The 15,497-nt window shown below is 39.9% G+C and overlaps 1 protein-coding gene across 5 annotated transcripts in view; it reads left to right on the forward strand.

The window, feature by feature from the left end:
• CNKSR2 (connector enhancer of kinase suppressor of Ras 2) overlaps window positions 1-15,497 on the forward strand; it is a 205,900-nt gene that overhangs the window by 161,795 nt on the left and 28,608 nt on the right. For all 5 annotated transcript variants that reach the window (XM_058800636.1, XM_058800632.1, XM_058800633.1 and 2 more), the window contains 2 exons: window positions 2,426-2,526; window positions 3,747-4,278. In XM_058800636.1, coding sequence (XP_058656619.1) covers window positions 2,426-2,526; window positions 3,747-4,278 — 633 coding nt within the window. The remainder of the gene's footprint in view (window positions 1-2,425; window positions 2,527-3,746; window positions 4,279-15,497) is intronic.

Here is a 15,497-nt window from a genome sequence, read left to right on the forward strand (position 1 = left end):
AAGGGACTTCCTTGGATGGAGAAGTTATATACTTTCCAGTCACATAAATCAGAGGGAAAAAATCCCTAGTTTATATAAATAGAGTATATTTATTCAGGAAATGGAAGATCAGTGTTGGTTTATATATAATATTCAGTCTGTTAGTCATTGAGAAAACTTTCACGATATGCCTGATACATAGAGCTTGTCCATCATTGAATTGGACAAATCTACAGAGAGAGATACAGCAGCTGTTTCATAGCATCATACATGTTTTACATGGACTCTAATGAGTCAGTTGCCAAAAGCAGAGCATTTATAAAAATTGGTGGGAAGCCATTTTCATACATTTTATCTGAAAATTGACCCCTGTTACTGCAGAAATTTTCAAAACAAGCTATAGGCTGCCAACAGAATTCCCTGTCTGAGATAAGGTGTGCAAAAGCGTCATCCCACGGTGTTCTCTTTTATGTGGATTTGACAGGAAGAACACCTTCGTATTTTTAGCCAAAATTGGAACCTGCACTGAGGCTGCTAAATTTTTGCTTTCAGAATAAACAGTTGAGCTCCAAGTCTGCAGAAATGTCACTGAGCAATGCAGTTCTGACAGGTCTCTCACCACACAGCACACCATTAGGCTTTGCTGCAATAGGAGCAAACATGCCTACCTGCCAATATTTTCAGCTAAGTTGCTGGAAACAAGTTTTCTTAAAAGTAGGATTTATTTAGAAAGAGAGTTTTCACTGATTTAGTCTTTCATTCAGCAGAAAATAATTATTTGCAGATGTCTAGAGACATATCTGTTAGGATTTTTTTTTATTTTGTAGTCATAAAAGCTTTATTTATGCAACTTATTTATTATACTGTTTCAAGAGAATGTCTCAGCTGTAAGCTTGCAGAAAGCCAATGAAAAGGCTTGGAGTAAAAACAGAATTGCTATTGTGTGGGAAAATTGGATAGATAAATAAGGCTGTCCCCACCAATACTAAAATCTAAAAAAATACAAAACTATAGGGACTCCTGTTCAAGGTGATGTCATTTAAAGGTAAGTTTATGCTTTAAGTCTTGAATAAGATTAAATATGGTAGATCAGCGATCATACAATACAGTAATCGTAAGAGAAAATCATCAAAGACAAAATTACATGTGGTGCCAGATCAGATTTTTAGTTTAGACCATTTGTGAAGAAGCAATCAGTCTTTTTCTCCTTATTTTTCAAAGAGAGAGTAGTAATGATGCACTTTGTTGAACATGTGAAGTGAAAATTGTCTGTGGTTAATCTGTGAGCAGTCTGAGCTATAGTGTCCTGTCACACAATGATTTACCCAAATACTGGGAGGTGATGCAGTCAGAAACAAAGTGACAGCAGAAATGTTTGCATAAGTCTTACAACATGCAAAAATGTTAAGAGTTGTCTGTCTTGAACCAAGTCAGCAGTTAACTAGGGTTTGTTTGGGTTTTTTTGCAGGAAATATTAAGGTTCAATGTCCTTTTTTTAGTTAGGTGCTGTTCTACATCAAAAAATATTTGTAACATAATAAATGCCCATATATATTCTTCTTTGTGTTTTCCCCTTTGAAATAAGCTTGGCCAAGACTTGATTTCCTGAAAAGATGAAATGTTTTAATTAAACCATAAACTTAACCCACAAAATCTATGTCCTTTATACTTTCTCATCCTTCTTTTTGAATTCTGTTCTTAAATGTCATTGTCATATTTTTCCTTACCATATCACCTTTATGTTCTTGCATGAACAACAGGGCAGCAGCTGTTTATGAAGCAGATGTATGATATAAAATTTTTCTTTGTCTTGCCTTAAATACCACTGTTTGTTATTAGAAATTGAACTGAAAAACATGTCTGACTGGTAGAAAATAATGGAAAAAAAGGGTAGAAAAATAGCACTGATTATTCATGGGTGCAATAACTCCTACCTGTTTGGTTTTCCAGTTGGTTAAATACATTTGTTGTTGTTATTTGCAGTCAACAAGACTTTAGCAAAACTATGTTTTTAATAATTTCAGTTCAGAAAACATTGCAGGATTTTTCAGCCAATAAATATCTAATCTTAATTATTTTTGTGGCTGTATAAATATTGGAAAGTCTGATACACATATTAAGAGTATTTTATATGCCTGTTGCATTTATATGGTGTGCACAAGAGTTAAATCTGTGGCTCATTTTCACGTTGTTGTCCAACGTAATGGGACATGCTCTGTAATGGGACATTAAGTTTATTATACCTCATAATGTTTAGATTTTCCCTCTTTAGATTAAGACAATTCCAAGTTATAACAGGTAAGACTGACAGCATCAGCATTAGTATTTCACTGCCACCAATACCAAAGGAGAAATTTCATGTTGCTTTTGTGAAAGCGCATCTCTGATACAAAACTGCATCAAAATGCGCTGGCAGTTTCTGACCTGATCCTTGTGTGACCCGTAGATTACTGGAGCGAGAGTGACAAGGAGGAGGCTGACACTCCATCGACGCCGAAGCAGGACAGCCCCCCGCCCCCGTACGACACCTACCCACGGCCGCCCTCGGTGAGTCACCTGCAGCTGGCCCTGGCAAGGGAATGTGTGCCCAAAAGGCCACACCTGCAGCTCCCTAGCAATGGAATGTGTGCCCAAAGGGCCACCCCTGCCTGCTCTCCTGCCCAGGGTTACAATCATGCACCCAGGATGGAGCTTGACCATGAGGTTTTTAGTCAGTGCTTGACTGAAGGCATTGGTTAAGCAACACAGATTGCAGACTTCAATGGCCACCTTTGCTGTTTCCACTGGTTTGTAGAGAATAGGGATTTATAATCCCACTTGCTGTACAAAATAGATTAAATTACAGAAGTCTTTCTTCTTGTTCTTCATTCATGATGGACAGCTACTCATCCATGCAATCCCTCACCACCCTCTTACCAACTTTCTGAGAAAATATTGCCTCAGGAACAACAACACAGACTCTTCTCTAAGGCTCCAGCAGTTGTTCTATGAAGCATTACAGTAACAAATTACACTTGAATTTCCAGAGAAATGCCAGCATAAAAATGTTCTGTCTTGTATTGCAAAGAGCAGTACCAGGTGTTCTCTTATTGTGAAAAAGTAGGTTTCTCTTATAGAGAAATATAAATTAGAAAAAAGGGGGCTTATTTTGCTTGAAGCAGTTGTTGATATAAAACTACATTATAGACCTGTAGCTTACTTTCCACTCTAAATTTGAACTTTCATCTCTGCATACTTAGTGTTAACTAATGCATCTTATTTGGATATGGATTTTGGAATTAACAATGGGGAAATACAGGGGAAAGAGAGCATTCATGATGTTTAATTTGAAGGCAGTACTTTATCTTACAAAATTATAGACCTTTGAATGGCAGTACTGAAGCACTTCAAGCATGATTCCAAATAAGCAAAATAGAATAACAGGCATTTGGAGAGCATTTTTAAGGTTTTGCATGAATCGGGTCTATGTCTTCCATAGTGCCATATTTTGCAAAGTTTTATGCAAATTTTCATGGCTTATTTTATAGATTAAGTGACATAGTAAAGATACTTACTATGAATAACTATCAGTATTTGACCTACTGTTGTGACATACAGACATGGGTATGCATTAAAATTAGGATCAGGACAGGTTAATTAGGTCAGGTTGCGACTTATCAATGAACTGGGTGCCATGGCTGATAAGGAGAAGCGACATTGTAATTCTGTAATTAGGAGCATCTCTCAGAGTGGATTGATCTGAAGGCTGCTCCTTGCTGCCGTTGCAGATGAGCTGCACAAGCCCCTACGTGGAGCCCAAGCACAGCCGCCTGTCGTCCACGGAGACGTCGCAGTCGCAGTCGTCACACGAGGAGTTCCGCCCGGAGGTGGCCGGCAGCGCCACCGAGTCCCCGGTGCGCAAGACGGCGAGCCAGCGGCGCTCCTGGCAGGACCTCATCGAGACGCCGCTCACCAGCTCGGGACTGCACTACCTGCAGACGCTGCCCCTGGAGGACTCGGTGTTCTCCGAGGTGGCCGTGGTGTCCCCCGAGCACCGGCGGCAGTCCACCTTGCCCACCCAGAAGTGCCACCTGCAAGACCACTACGGCCCCTTCCCCCTGGTGGAGGGCGAGCGGATGCAGGCGCTGAACGGCAACGGGGGAAAGCCCCGAAGCTTCACCCTGCCCCGGGACAGCGGCTTCAACCACTGCTGCCAGAGCCTCTCGGTCGGCGCTGCCGACCACCACGAAGAAGCACAGCAGAAGGAGGTGGAGGAGGAGGAGGAAGGCAAAGCAGCAGAAGAAAACCAGGAAGATAAAAGTAAGTATGGGATATTTCTGTGGCTTTTCAAGTGTCCTGTTTGTGTAATGTAGAGGTTGTTTTTCCTTTTTCCTATCAAAAATCCCCTACAGTCTTTCAACGTTCCCCATGTTTTACCGGGTCGCCCTTGTTGCACACCTCTTTGGTCTGCCTTGTGTATGAGGCCTAGTAACCAGAATGCCGCATGACCTCTCAATCCCCAGACATTTCCCTGTAGGCTGGTCACCAATCCCCTTCTACTAGTAATCCTCAGCTTAAATGGATTTTGCTTCCATGCTTTTCTTCATGTTTACACTTGCACAGTATCCTCCTCCAGTAAAAACATGTTTTTAAGGGACATACTTGGTAAGATTTCCAGCCAACCCCATCTGAGCTTAAAAACCTCTTGGTAAATCCTGGAGTGCAGAGTCAGGCTGTGATTGTGCAGTATCCGAGCAGGCAGGTCAAAAGACATCCCAAAATCTGTAAGAAGTTGAAAAAGAGAAGGTATTTTCCCAGTTCCTCTCATTGTGATTTATAAGGAAAGAAATTTAAAAAGCATTTCAAATAAAAAAAAAATCTATAGAGAACAACTGTGACCAGCAAGGCTTAAAAAAACCCCATAATGCTGAGTAACTGTCAGTCACCTGGCACAAAAACTCCATGAATGTTAGTCCTACTTATCAAACATAATCCAAATGACCAGGGATTACAGAAGGTCCCTGCCCCTCCTGAACATGTAAACACATTTTTGTGTCTGTTTCATGCTCTGTCCTTCACTGTCATTTGTGGAGCTTCTCAGTATGTGCTGCTAGCAACGTTGAGTCCACACCCAGGTTGTAGGGTCAGTTGGTGAAGCCTGCACTCATGAGTTGTGGGGTTGCACTGCAATTAAGTTATCTGAAGAGGCAACAAAGGCAGCATAGCCCTTTGAAGCTCTCCAAGAGTCTCTGCTATCTATTCCTTCAAATTCAGCTTTTTCACTGCAGTAAATAAGTACAAAAATGGTTAAGAGAGAGGAAAGGGTAATGAAGGCTTTGTATGATTAACCATCTACCTAAGTTGATTCATTAAAGTTAGCACCTTTGTTGAGCATTAAAATTAATGTGGATGTTATTTGGTGTACTTAGGAGAGATCAAAAGTTTTCCATTGTTCTTATGCTTTAGGCATTACCTTCTAAACATCTCCAATTCTTTACTTTCTTCTGCTGCTTTGAGAAAACAGTGGCTTCTCTTGCAGATATTAAATTTGATGCCATTAAAAGTTTAAAAAAGCACTATTTCAATTGTGTTAACTTTGCAAAAAGCTGATACATTTATTAGGGTAGTATTAGATTCTTACTGAACTGAAATGAAGCTGTCTAATTAACAGGGTTAAATTTCATCAGCCGTGCAGCACATTTTGTCCTATTTTTAGCCTTCAGATTTGGTTTTCAAATGGGTTTTTACTGATAGAAATACAAAAATTTTTTCTAAAAATGTCCTTACTGAAATGGAAAGGGTCAAGGAGACTTTCCACCGGCTTTGCTGTGCTGTTTGGGCACTACTTACAGATACCATTGCAAGGTCTAAGAGCTTTTTTAGGTGGTTTAAATGTCAATTTCAATGCCTTTGTGTACCTGCTTGTAGCATTTTGTAGCATGCTAATTACTAGTAAAAGGCTAGTGCTTGATTTAATCATCTGGGGTGTTTCTCCATCCTTCTATACTAATTTCCAGAAAAGGAGAACAAAGGTGTAATGTTTGAAGTGATCTCCCTGTATATACATGCTTATATTTTTTATTTGAGTGGGGAGGTTTCCTTGGTTGAAGCTTTAACAGATTATTTTTGAGTCACTGATGACCAGCTAGACAGGTCAAGTGCTCATGATGAGTTGTTGACCTTGAAATTTTACTCAGAGTAAAATTTTACTCAGAAGTAAAATACTGTCTTGTCTGTTGAAAAGTTTAACTGTTGAATTGCTTGTTGCTATGACTGCAATGTTCTGTTTGCAAAACTGACTTTTTCCAATGCCCTTACCACTAAAAGGCAGGAGGATTTCCTGCAAATGGTGTTCCTAAGTGTAAAATCCAGTTTCTGAGTTGAGAGGTTTGCTTACATCTGCTAAGTCACTACCTTGTGTGTGCTACCTCGCTGCCTCCTTCACTTCCATTGCTCTGGGAAAATGAAACACTGCAACTGGCTGGAGAAAGGAAATCCTCTCTCTTTCAGAAATGTTTTAACCTCACGTTGAATGTTTCCTCATGTGGTATCAGAATCTTTTAAATATATTTATTTGCCTTACACGTTTGTGATCCTGACAGAGTTCTGGGCTCTTGGATGATTATGTGTGTTCTTGTGTGTATTTGTGTGTGTTTTAAAGCTTAATCATTCCTATTGCTTTTTGTGCAAGACAAGAATGCAGCTCCTTTGCTGTTGTCAGATGCCATTGCCAAAAGTTTGTTCTCTCAGCTTTCTGTTGTTACATTCTCACTGTTAGAACCACCTGAATTTAAATTAGATAGTAAAATGCAGTCCTGTTTCTTCCAACTTCTCTTGCAGAATTGTTTTCAAATAACTGCACCACAAACTAGGAGCTCCACAGTTTTTTCAGATGCTGTCCCCAGCTGCTATAATTTAACATATTTCTGTTGATTTTGTACTAAAGTTACGCTGATTTGCAACAATTAAGCATCTTCTCTCAGACAGTCACCACTTTATGTCTTAAATAGATATTTCAAGACTTTACTGACCCTGTAAATAGTTCTGTGTTTCAACTCTTCTATAATGCCTAGATATATATGACAAATTGAAAATATGGGTTGTCCTTTCCTGTGTTTATCTGTCAGGACCTAACTTTGTTGTGTGTTCAGGTGCTTATTTTTGTCCTGTTATATCACATTAACATTGCACTGCTAATCCTTAATGGATTGCTTTATTTCCCAAATGACTTTTGTGTAAATCATTTAGATGTTCCATATTGACACCATTTTGTAATGATCTCTTGCTTTGTAATCAAAGAGGATTCTCTTGTGGGATATTTGAGCTTTTTCATGTGTTTGTTCCTGATTATGCAAGTGGCAAACCACGTTCAGACCTGCAGCACCAGCATGCCCCTTGCTGTGCTGTTCAGAGGCAGCCTGAACACAGAGGGCAGGTTGGAGGCTGTGGCTCAGTGTTTGCATGTCTGTGATTCAGTTGTGAAGGAAAAGTTGGGCTTTTCAGGTTTGTTTTCTGCTAGTGGGAGGTAATAGGAGACAGCAGCATATCATGACACTGTCACCCTCTTCCCCTCTGGCTCCACCTCTGTCTGCACTCTGTTTTGACAGATTCTGCCACTTAATGCAAAGAACACTTCTAGAGAGACTGCTTCCAAGTTTTGTCCCAGGAAAGCTTGTTTCAGTTTTTTCTTTATTTCTTTAAATGATCTTTGGTGGTGGTTCCTTCATTTTCAAAGACTTCTCTGGTTTGTGCATTACTAGGGTTTACTAGCTCTCTGCAGGGTGTAGCTAGCTGTTGATCCTGCAAGCCAACTAAGTCAACTTAGTTGCAGGAAATCTTGCACCTTTTTTGCATACTCCCTGAAAAAGTCTTTGGAGAACAGCCGTGTCTGGGGAAGTCTCAGGTGCTGTCATCTGCCCCAAGAGTGCTGGGACAGGAGCTCTGCTGCTGGCTCCAGGTGCTGCAGGGCTGGCTGGGGTAATACTGGCACACTTTCCAGGGAACTCACACCTGGGACCTGCAGCAGTGTGCAAGGGAATTTTCCACTGTGCTGGCTCCATACAAATTTATTCAGGGAACATGGATAGAAAAGCACAAATGTCTGTGTTTGAGTCTGAAAAGGGATTTGCAGCAGGAAGAAATCACTTAGATTGTCTTCGCAGTGTTAAATCTCATTTCCTTCTGTGTTGTTTCTTCCCTCTTTGTTCTGCAAGTTTTCAGTCCTTTTTCTGCACTCTTAATACTATTGTTTTTCCTTACATGTGTTCAAGGATTTTTTTTGTTGCTACCCCATCATCTTAATTTCAGATAATACCTTCTGTATAGCATGGACAACTGTAAAAAAGTTTTACATAAATTCTAACAAATTACTGGCTGCCCTTCTGGGGCAATTAATGGCTGAGAGCCGCTTGTTTGCTGCACTGGTTTCACCCTCCAGAGTGTTTACAAGATGCTACAATCTCCCTCCTGTGACTTCTGCCACCTTTGAAAGATTTCACAGGGCTTCTGAAGGCTGGGCAAACTCACAGACGATCCCTGGCATTTTGCTGCATCACCACAATCTCTTGTGCAAGTTTCCAGCATCTCCTGGCATCCCATGCTTGGTCCCACACAGTCTTGTGAATGCTGCCCCAGAGGAACACAGTAGCCTCATGCTCCAGTCTCTGAAACCTGCCTTTTGACCCTAAACTTCTGAAAACACTGTCAAAGGCCAGAGCAGGAGCTAATGTTGGCATTTTGCAGCTCTGAGAGATGTCCAGTCCCTGTGAAGGGTTTCAGGAAAGCTCTCCTTTATGTCAGGGAGGGCTGGTCACTGAAACAGGTACCAAATGACTGTGCTGAGGTACCAAGCCTGAGAGGTTTTCTTCTTTTTTTTCCCAATAAAAAACTACAAACCAGCCAGAGAATAAGGGAAACTCAGAACAATTTCTCCCATGTTGCAACTTCCCAGTTGCAGAAATTAAATTCAAGGTGGCAGTGCTTTCACAAAATAGGACAGAGGAGCTAAGGACTCCCATGACTGGCAGCAAGTATCATGCACTGTGCCCAAGGTGTATCCATGGGACATCCTACGCAGATTTGCTTTCAAGAAGGAGTTATTGCCAGCGAAAAATATACTCTCAATAAGGTCAGGTATTTCAAATTCTAAAATACAGGTCTAGGGAGGCTTCCCTCTTTGTAATGAGGGGGCTGCAATGCATGGTGCAAATGGTATGTCTCAGAAGGATCAATGTTTGCTAATTAAACACTATGTTGTGAAATGGTACCCTGTGTACACTTCTAGGCTTTGCTTCCCTGCATTTTAGGCAGAGTGTCTTCACTTGGCAGGTTTTAGGCAACAGTGAAATGTGGGAGTCAGGATGAATAACACACGAAGCCTGGATTGCACACCCTGGAGTTGATGAGGATGTGTGGCTGAATTTAATAGGGCAGTTTGCTTTTTTGACAGCCTCTTTCCATTTTAGAGAGGACATCATTAGTGGTGTCCTGTTGTCTGGCCACCTAGTTTTATCCTCACTGAGAGGCAAGGGAGGAAGCATTAAGATTTACTGTATCTTCCCCTCTGGAATTAATGCCCAGGAGGGTTTTAAATAAGCAGAGTTATGAGAAACTGAGGTAATGTTTCACATTAGACATATTCCATATGAAACTGCTGCATAGCACAAAGTGCAGCACCTTCTGGGACACCGAGGGTGTTATTCTGACTTACTGCATCCACTGTCAGTCCTGTGCAACCAGGAGCATTTAACAAGTAGGGGGTTGGGTTTTTTTGCCTGACATCCTTCTGGGCAACACAGTCCATGCATGCTCAGACACTGGAGTAGGTTAGTGAAATGTCTACTTTTCCTGAGCTTTGTTTTTATAGTCTGATTTTTCATTCCTAATTCCCTTTTGAGCCTTCCTGTGGCACCTGACTGGGCATTTGCACTCCTGTGGACTGAGGACCATCAGCATTTTATGCCTTGTCTACTTGTCCCATTGCCTCCAAGGCAGTGATTTTGCTGTTAACTCAGATTGAGCTTACCTAAAAGTGCTGCCCAATTATGCTCAAAACTATGACTACCTTACATAAACAACTTGGAGTAGATGTGTTAATTTCTGAGCATGTTCCTTAATTAAAATTTAAAATTTAGTAAATAAAGCTTTTTCAATTCTCATTTGCAAAAGCAACTCCCCTGCAGAAGTGAGTTTGTATTCTAAACAAAAATGATGGGATACAAAACCTCTATATCCTGATTTTAAATTTCAGTTCAAGGGGAGAAAATTGCCTGCAGTGTTTGAAAGCCAAGTATTGAATCATTTAATAAGTAGCAGTTCAGAAAGCAATATGGGCTGTCAACAAAAATAAGAATAGTTTTAATTTTATGCTTGTTACTGTTTATACATATAGATGCATTTTGCCCACAAATATTTTGTTGCCACATTTAAAATTTTATTTGATTTCCATTGCCCATGCTGCTAAAAATACAAAGGAGAGATGAATTCCTACTTTTCTTTCGGTTTTAATAGCTTTGGGTGTCATTGCCAGTAAAGGTCATCTGCTTTTGCCTGAAATATATGGATTAAATTATGTCTTTTTATGTGCAAAAGAAGTTCACAAGAGAATTTCTTACGTGGCCATTCTTCCAAATTGCTTTTCTTGCTAAGTTTCCTCAATTCAGTTTCTAAGCTGGGGACTGTCAATGGAGCTATGGTGCTCCCTACCGGAGACCCCTTTGGGTTGGGTGGTGAAACAAGGAATCTGTACATGAAAAAATATATTTCTGGTGGGGCTTTTTTATGTTCTGCATTAATTCTCTTGCCAGGTGTTGTGTAACCAGTCTGTTTTACATTTAATTTTTCCACTTCATGGTGTCAGCAAGCTCTGTCTCTGCTGCTGCCTGTCTGGGTCTGGCTGCAGAGATGCTCTCCTTGGGAAAGGTCACTCATAAATGGTAAAACACTTCACAAGCAGCACAGGGAAGACAGTCCAAGTCCTCTAGGGATCTCTGTTTACCCCACTGCTGTTCCATCCCAGTTTGCTGGCCTGAAAAGTTTTGGTAGCAATATTAAAAATGCCCTTTTTTGTGCTTGCTGCTTACACTCCCTCAATTCTTAATGTGCTTTCAGTCTTTCAATTCTGAAGCTATAGTCAGATTTTCTAAGTGAAGATACTTAGATTTTTTTGAAATTATTTTGTGGGTGAACAGGAAAATTCAACTTTATTTTTTCATAAACCCATGATTTTCCAGTGAAAAGAGGGTTTTCCTGTCCTAAAATTTAAACTTACTTACATTTCTTTTGGTTTCAAACATGAAAAACATGCATTTTTAAAATCATTTATATATAACTTCTCACTGAAACCTACAGAAAATTGTTGTAAAGACATTCTTAGATTTGACTACTGCAATTTAACTGCAATTTTTCCATGACAAAGCCATTTCTCACTGGGATTTTTGCAGAACTGGCATAGTTCTTTGAGATATAGCAGGGATTTGGGCTAAGCTGAAGGTTTCTAAATGCAAAGGAAACAGAAATCCTCAATAAAATCTACTATAGAAAAAGTTAACTACCTATCATTTACATGAGAATGTTCTTTTGAAATGTATAATTTTAAATTTTCAAAGCTAAAAATGATTAAACCCTTTCTATAATCAATTGCAATCAAGTCAGAAGATGATGGCATAGGGGGACTAGGGGGAACAGAGGAGTACTAAAATCTTGTCAGAATGTCTTCATTACATCTCCAGGTGGTGCCATCTGTTGTGTGTGCCTCTCATGTTCTTTCAAGGCAATCATTAAAACAAGGATAAACTTGAGTCAGTAGTGCTTGCAAGGACATGGGAGGGATATGGTTTTATTAAACTACTACAATGCTGAATGTCTGGAGGGTCACCAGACACATTGTTATTTAATTAATATTTATCATGGGAAGGGGGATAGGCTATTAAAGACTTCAGTGCAAACAGTCAGCATCCTGCCAACATTTTTTTGTTGGACAGAGGACTCTAGAAAAGCCATATTTTTTATGAAGCAGTTGAGTTTAAACTATTTTTTTAAAAAGAAGTCCTCAGAATTTTTGGATTTAAGATGAATATCTTCATGGATGTCTATGCAATCAATGTTGTAGGACAATTTTTTGTGAATTGTGAATTTTTGTGAATCCTATCATGCTTGCTTGGCCTTCTGGCTGCCTTTCCTTGCAGTCACTAGCTGCTGCTCCACAGGGTCACCTGCCAGCCCTATGCAACTTCCTTGGATAACCCTGGACAGTTAAAATGGCACTAGATGCTTATTTTTTAGCCTCTTAATCTCCTTATTGGTTTCCTAAATCTTTCCAGTGCAGGAGGGCGGTGTATATAGGTTAAAGTCTTGGTCCCTGCAGTGACTCTGGTGAAGCTGTAAGTGTGATGTGGGTGCCTCGGACCCAGGAGCTGGAGATTATTTGGAAGATTTTCCATTGTAGCTCTGCCATCTAGATCTGGAGCTGCCATACCTTCCAAATTTAAAACACCCCTGGTGGTGGGCATTCTTCATTCCCTCCAGGCAGTGCTTTTCCTCTTTGCTGTTTTGGGAAGGAATAATTTTATTTTTTCCTGGTAATGGATATTGAATTGTTCCCTCTACAATTTAAGCCCAGCATTTCCATTCCCTTATGGCACAGAAAACAGACTGCTCCATTACAGCAGCCCTTCTTCCCAGCTGAAAGGTTGCTGTGAAGGTTAGTTTGGTTTTTCCCATAGTTAATGTTTGCTAGGACTGCTCTTGCTGAGCTTCCCTGGGTTTTCCAGGCTGACTCCCATCCCTTCTGCCATGGCAGTGTCCAAGCTGGGTGCATCACATCTGGTTGAGACCAGGGAGCTTGCTCTGCCCTGGCTGTTTTATGCTCTGTACTGTGGTAAGCATCTGTTTGGCAACCATGCTGTATTTCATATTTCACTTGGGGCTGTACAGTGTCCCAGATGGTTTTCTGCTTAATGCTTGTTTTTCTAATTGTAGTTGTTCTGATTTTTTTTTCTGGGCCTCTTACCTATCCACATTAACTAGCTCATATTAATGAAAGCCTCAGCTGAATTAAAATGTCAAATTAATTGGGCTAAAAACCAACCAACAAATATATATGACATTTTGTAAAACCACCAGCCTGAATAAGTAAAAAAAAAAAAAAAAAACAACAACAAAAAAAACCCACGAAACAAAACCTGGTGCTTGCCAGGCTCTGTGTCTGTTAGCACAGCATTTACCATATTGACACATAAAACTTGGCAAGAGATTTCATCCTTCCAGATCATTCCAGCTCTGAAACTGTCCTCCAGCACTCTAGGAGATGTTTGCTCACACTTTGGTGCCTGTGGATTTTAATAAGTTTATTCTCTTGCACTGTTCAGGCTCTTGGTGCCATCTGGGGCTGTTTCTGGATGCAGAGCAGCCTCAGGGGAACCCCGCATTGTGCAGCTCCTCCCTTTAACAGTGAGCCTCTGGTGTCTCCTCCATCTGGGCTTGGCTTTGCTATCAGAGGACACCTTGGATAGGAAAGGTTTAGGTATGGGGTGGCTAATATTGTTTACTTCTGAGAGCTGAACTTCTGTAAGGAAAATACAGTTCCCTGTGTCACAGACCTTCTGCATCTAAATAGCCAAGGCAGAAGCTACCTGGAGATGAGTGGAGAGCAGAAGGCTCCTGCTTTTGTCACTTGGGATTCCATCCATCCCTCAAAAGTGTGCAATGCTCAGAGTTTATAGTAGCCATGTGTGTTTCATTTGTAAGATCTTCTCTTAAGAATTAAGAATGAATTCAGAATTTCCAGTTCTTTTGAAACAAATGTGATAATACAGTATTAACAAACAAACAAAAAAGCCCTGTAATCAGGCAATTTTGCAGTTCTCATTCATTATTAAGAAAGTAAATGTTTTGTCTCCTTTTGTGCCTCAAATTTGCAAGTTTTTAAATCTGTTGGATAGTTGACAGTCCAGCATCGTTGTACTAGTGTGGTGCTATTAGATACCATGATTTATGAACAAAGCATGAAAAAAGTGCTGTGCAGGATCTTACTGTATTTACATGAAGAAAATTACTGCATTTTAAGCAGGATTTTTGCTTTCTGGCTTCACTTTTTGAGTACTGCTGGCACAAAATAATACCAGCTCATTATCTCTTCTCTTCTGGATTCCAGAGGGATAAACTTCAGGCTTTTGGAATATAAAATATCACCACTGATTTCTTGAAAAGTATTTGAGTTGTTATCACCATCAGAGAGAGGGGAGAGAGACTGCCAAAAAACTTCAATTTAAACCATCTTTCAACCAGTTTTGAAACGTTCATTTAATCATGAGATGATTTACAGGCTTCAAGGAGGAAGCAAAATTAAGGGAGCCTCACTTGGAAGATTTCTCCTGGTTTTAAATTCAGGAATGGCCAGAGATCAGGCAGTGGCAAGGGCAGGAAGTTTACTCTCATCTCTTTACCCAGCACTGCTGATGAGAGTAAGCAAGAAACTCAGCTGGGGACCCTTGTGCTTTTAGTTCCATGTTGAAAGGACTCAGATTTTGAGTGAGGAGGGATGGCTTGGGGAGGCTCCAGGAACAGCTCCTGCTGTGGTACCCAGGGGCTTGGCAATGCCAGAATCCCCTGTTAGTGGGGCTTCCTACATGTGCAAAGTTGTCTTCATGGAATACTTGAGAGATGGTGAATAAGAGACACAATTAGAGAGTGTTTTCCTGTAGTAAAAGTAGCAAAATCTGGTTTAGAATTCACATAACAGTATTTCAATAGCTTCTACACTTGCCATTAAATTGAGATTTTTTTGCTGTACTAATGTGCACACTTGAAAGCCAATCTAAAAATCATACTAAATCTATAAAAGGCTTGAAGCTGATTATTCTGAAAGTTCTTGTTCTTTCCTCCCTGCTAGAATGTGTCCTGCCATTTATTTTAAATTTCTAGTTAAAAAAGAAAAATTATTCTCAAGACATTTTCTTCTTTTTTTTTTTTCCATTAAGCTAAGTATATGTACATAATTTTACAGCAAAACAGTTATATTTCTAACTTTATTGTAATGGCTTTAAAGACAACTGGAGTTGCTGGTTTCTGTTTCGTTAGAAGACAGAAGAGAGAAGTTTTATTTATTTACTTCTGATTGTGTAAAGAGCCTGGAGAAAATTCCATTTAAATTTTACACTCCAAATGAAAACTATCCAAGACTGAATTACTAATTTTTTGCATTGTTCTGCTTACCTTCTCCAGTGTCACTGTGTGATCTAGGTATTTAATGTCCTCTTTCTTAATGTATCCTCAACAGTTTCATGTGACTATTTTAGGGGCTAGAAATACTTACTAATGAACTAGACTAATTTAACCATACCAATTTTTTTTTATACCAAGACACTGAAAATTTAACAGGATTTATGAAATGGTGAGACTGTGGAATAAAAATAAAATTAATAAAAAAGACCCAACAAACACAAATGCACTTTAGGCACTCCTGCATTATGGATTAATAAATCAATAGTTTCCAAGTTCTCTGCTCACTTTGTGTTTTAACCTTGAGTTCACAAATTCTG

Source organism: Ammospiza caudacuta, chromosome 2, assembly GCF_027887145.1.
Source record: "Ammospiza caudacuta isolate bAmmCau1 chromosome 2, bAmmCau1.pri, whole genome shotgun sequence".
In the NCBI taxonomy this organism is placed as follows: Eukaryota; Metazoa; Chordata; class Aves; order Passeriformes; family Passerellidae; genus Ammospiza; species Ammospiza caudacuta.